This window comes from Sinocyclocheilus rhinocerous, unplaced genomic scaffold (assembly GCF_001515625.1).
Source record: "Sinocyclocheilus rhinocerous isolate Xijiao unplaced genomic scaffold, SAMN03320098_v1.1 scaffold433, whole genome shotgun sequence".
NCBI classification, from domain to species: domain Eukaryota; kingdom Metazoa; phylum Chordata; class Actinopteri; order Cypriniformes; family Cyprinidae; genus Sinocyclocheilus; species Sinocyclocheilus rhinocerous.
This window is the reverse complement of record NW_015627897.1, coordinates 1216802-1221645: the sequence shown is the minus strand read 5'-3', so window position 1 is coordinate 1221645 and position 4844 is coordinate 1216802. Positions and strand designations below refer to the sequence as shown.

Below are 4844 nucleotides of genomic sequence, written 5' to 3'. Positions count from 1 at the left end.
AGGCCGTGTCATTACTGCCATGTTTTAGTTCACTCAATGGCATGTAAAAGGCCCCTTGTCAGAAATGTTACACTCACCAACTTTTAAAACAAAAAAAAAAAAAAAAAAAAAAAAAACACGAGGCAAAAATGTCTCGTGGCTTCTTCTCATGTTGTTTAAACACATTTTTGAATATCTGTAAAGAATAAATATTTTTTCCAAACAAACAAAAAAAAGATGCATCCCACTCCATGTTCCATGCATGTGTGCCATTTACAGCTTGAAATACACACTTCTGCATAAAGCCACCCAACCAAGCATTCCCAAAACACAACACACTCCGCATGGCTCAGACCTGTAAAGCTATGCTTAAGACAAGCCAATCTCAGCTCCAACTATAAAAACAACTTCAGACAAAAAGCACAAAAAAAATCAAAATCAAATAAAAACAGACTACTGAAGAATCTCCACAGAAAGCTTGGAGAACGTAATACATTTCCGTGCCGTTTTGACAATCAACACTTACAGACTGCAATACTGACGTAGGAGTTTTATTTGAATATTCTACCTTTTTATTTCAGTAAAATTAACTTAAACTCTAAATAATAACAAAAATCCAGATGCCACGTAAAAAGGATGCAACATGTAGAGAGGTGATGGCCGACTGGAGACCACAGCTACGCTCCGAAGCCCGCGACGCAGCAGTTCTGTCTCAGTCTTCAATGTACTCCCACAAGTCTTTCTCATAGCCCTCGTGAACGTGCTGCAGCAGCACTCGTCGCCGGCTCTCACAGTATCTACACGAGAGGAGAAACGCAGGAAAGTCCTCAAACGTGAGCAGCGCTCAACACATTTCTCACAGGAACCTTGCAACAATGTTCATATCGAGTTAAACTAAGATAGATAGATAGCTTTCTGTAAGGGCATTTTCACTGGAGAATATAGAGATAAAATGGGTTTGTGCTACGGACGCTCCAGAACTTTCGTTTGCAGATTGGATAACCAACTCTGAAAGCAGCATGTTTAATCATACTTAATAGAAATGCTGAAAAGAACATATTTTCAAAGCCAGTAAGATGCTCAACTGTCAATGCATTTTCACTGAAGACTAGATGCATTAAAAATTCACGTGGCTGCAAATTTAATTGTACTAGCGTTTATCCTAATTATTACTGTACACAATGTGACAAAAAAATACTTTAAAATATTTGCAATTTTCTAGATACTCCTGTTGGATGCTGGCTGATTAATAAAGAGAGTTTGCTGTTCAAAACAAACTGCTTGCATGCCCTGACTAAGATTAACCAACATCTTATGTAATTCACTGTAACAGATGTTGGAGTCAGCAGGTACAGATGTGTGTGTATTACATAAAATCAAAAAAGTTCTTTTGGAGTAATTGCATTCATTATTTATAATTATGACATTCATAATTAGGTTTTTCTATACAGCTGTCAATTTATTTAAACAATTTTTTATACATACAGAATTTTTAAATACACATTTAAATATATAAATCCATATTTTTAAAATAACAACAGCTACAGCTTTATTAGAAATGAATTGTCTCCAGAATTCACCCAATGTGTCAGTCATTAAATCTATTAAACATTTTCCGTAAATTGAATTAAAGCTGAAATAAAATGTGAATACGAGATGGAATTTTGAAAATTAAAAGTACAATTACTAAACGTAATACTGAAATAAAAAGCAATTCAAGCTAAACAGAAATATTATAAAAAGACAAAAGCACATAAAATTACTGAAACTTAAACTAAAATGAAAACTAAAAATAAAAGCTAATTCAAATTCCGTGCATTTAGAAGAAGAAAAACAACAACAAGAACAAGACACAATATTGGGATTTTGGTTAAATTTCTCACCTATACTTATCCTGAACTTTCTGTTTGATATCTTGCAAAGAATCCTGGGAGATATCTCGCTCTAGATAACCCGAGAGCACCTCTGTAGCGTTCTCCAAATCAGCCTGATTGTTCTGGAAAAAAAAAAAACAGTAGTAAGACATCAGTGCGTTGATTTCTCTGGCAAGTGTAAACAATGTAATGCTATAAAAAAAAATTAAGTTTGAATGTTAGTCCCACCAACAGCAGACTGGTGGAGTGTTTTGGAAACCGGTCCAAAAATAGTCATTATTTTTGCAGCTATAAAACAGTCAACCACATGGGGTTGTGCAATTAAAAAACAACAACAACTTGATTTCCCCCTCACCTCGAAGATGATGGACTGGTTGTTCTTTTTGAGGTAGAAGGCGAAGACGTAGGTGAACATGAGCGTGGAGCGACATTGGCACAGCACATCCACGGCCTTCTTCAGGAACTGCACCTCGATCCACGACATGTTGTGCTGCTGCATCTCCTCCATCTTCTGCTTCACCTGCGCATACAACTTGTGCTCGAAGCGCAGACTCTGCATGTGGTTCATGTAGCGGTTGCAGTAGAAGAGGTAGCGCTGCAGGGCTGCACGAGATCGCTGTGACATGGATAGAATACATTCATTCCAAAGAGAACAACAGTAACAGGCCATGGTTTGCTCTGAACAGGGAAAAGTCATGCTTTCCTGCAAGAGCTAATTTGAGTCTCCTTGGATAGATAAAGGATGACAGATGTTGGGTCGAATAATGCCTAAAGTACCTCTTGAGCATCTCTGGCTGCCTTTGCATCATCTTCATTGTAGCGATTGCAGTTGTACCTGTAGTCAGTGTGATATGTACATGTTATTTCAATGTTCCACATGCATATAAAAATATAAGCATTTATTATAAGAGGTGAAGCAGACTCACCAAGCAGAGCCGTGAGGTTCCCAAGGGCCGAGGCAAACCCAGCAGAACTCTGCTTTACAACTCTGGTTTCGACACACCATGTGATTACAGCCGCCGTCTTTTTCAATGGTCACATGACATTTGGGACATTCCTAAGAAAAACAGGAATACCCACATGAATTAAAGGAATATTTTGGGTTTATTGACATATTTACTGATCATCTGTAGCATCCTACTGATTCAAATAAAAATTAATTCTGTGTTTTTCTGTCAATATGGGGTGCTGTGTGTACATTAATGAGGAAAAAAAATTAACTTAAATGATTTTAGCAAATGGCTGCAATATAACAAAGAGTGAAAAATTTAAGGGGGCCTGAATACTTTCCGTACCCACTGTGTATATATAAATAATAGTATTGACTAAAGTACACTTTCTATATTTTGACTCTTTTGTCCTGCATATCTGTTAATGCCAGTCAAATAAAATGTAAATAAATTTGTTAAACAAATGGCCAGACCTGTTTAACAAAGTTAAACAATGCTCTTTTTTTCTGGAGACAGTATGGGCTTAAAGTAGAATAACTTTCTCTTCATCACAATAATAAATAATAATTTATTCATTTAACAGACGTTTTTATCCAAAGCGACTTACAGTGCATTCAGGCTATACATTTTTTATATATACAATAAATACAATAATCTATACAATAAATAAATAAATAATAAATTATATCAAGTGAACTGATCTTCATAGATCTCATCTGAGTGTTTATGTACATCTTAGTACCTTGGTATTTGCTGCAATCCAGTTGGATGTTTCACTGTCATCATCACACTTCTTTATCCACTTCCTCAACCACTTGAAGAGTAGAAATATGATTAAAGAAAAGGAAAACCTCTCAGGACAAATCTAATCTAGTAATATCAATTTTAACAATGGAAATAATCTAACCTAAAAATGAGTGCCTAATGATAACATGACGATGAGTGCATAATTAGATGCTAACATACCTTGCATTTAACAGGGTCATGCCAGTTCTCTCCACAATTGAAACTATTTATTGAGAAAAACAAAACAAAACAAAAATAAATTAAAGGGAGTCGTTCACACAAAAATGAAAATACTGTCATTACTTACTCCCCCTCATGTCGTTCCAAAGCCATGTGCTGTTATTTTTTTCTTACATATTAAAAATAACAGCACACAGCTGATGTCGAGTCAATAATGACAGAAAAGGGTGCACAGCAGAACAAGCTGCTTATACTAACATCATTTATATTATTGCAGCGTTAACACATGAAGCTAAAGGATGTTGCTGATCCACTGAAGCTCTGCACTGCATTCTGCATCAGACTCTTACCAGAACTGTCTCCCGCATTTGCAGCGAACTGGTTTGGCATCAGGATACTGAACTTTGATCACATGGTGGCAGTCAGGAGCTGGACACCATCTCAACAGTCTGTTACACTGTAGAAGAGCAGAGAGACAAAACAGTTCACTGCAGACAGACATATATTACATTATAATTACAGATATGCACCGGTATTTAAATAAATGTCATATTCATGCCATTCTAAAGCTGAACCACAAAGAAACCATATATGATTTTTAGATTTAGCACCAGATCGGTTACTATATTTATTGGACTTTGTTTATATTTTCTGAGTGTGTTAAATAAGCCTTGGACACAAGTTAGTTAGCAAAACGTGAAAGGAACAGTTCACCCAATAATTAAAATTTGCTGAGAATTCACTCACTCTCAGACCATCCAAGATGTAGATGAATTTGTTTCTTAATCAGAAGAGATCTGTAGAAATTTAACATTACATCACTTGCTCAGCAATGGATCCTCTGCAGTGAATGGGTGCCGTCAGAATGAGAGTCCAAACAGCTGATAAAAACATCACAATAATCCACAAATAATCCACAGCACTCTAGTCCATCGATTAATGTCTTGTGAATTGAAAAGATGCATGTTTGTAAGAAACAAATCCATCATTAAAGGGGTCCTATTATGCTTTTTCAGTCCATAATCCATAATAATGCTTCCCCCCGTGAAAAAGTCCATCCCCCGTTGTTCTCTAA

General features: G+C 36.1%; 1 protein-coding gene across 1 annotated transcript in view; it reads right to left on the bottom strand.

Moving 5' to 3' along the window:
- Positions 1-104: 104 nt before the first annotated feature.
- Positions 105-4844, bottom strand: part of arih1l (ariadne homolog, ubiquitin-conjugating enzyme E2 binding protein, 1 like) — an 8923-nt gene continuing 4183 nt past the window's right edge. Inside the window, exons 7-14 of the mRNA XM_016548386.1 lie at positions 4120-4226; positions 3770-3812; positions 3546-3617; positions 2780-2910; positions 2631-2688; positions 2209-2469; positions 1863-1975; positions 105-776 (exon numbers count right to left, since the gene is read on the bottom strand). Coding sequence (XP_016403872.1) covers positions 692-776; positions 1863-1975; positions 2209-2469; positions 2631-2688; positions 2780-2910; positions 3546-3617; positions 3770-3812; positions 4120-4226 — 870 coding nt within the window. The 3' untranslated portion in view covers positions 105-691. The remainder of the gene's footprint in view (positions 777-1862; positions 1976-2208; positions 2470-2630; positions 2689-2779; positions 2911-3545; positions 3618-3769; positions 3813-4119; positions 4227-4844) is intronic.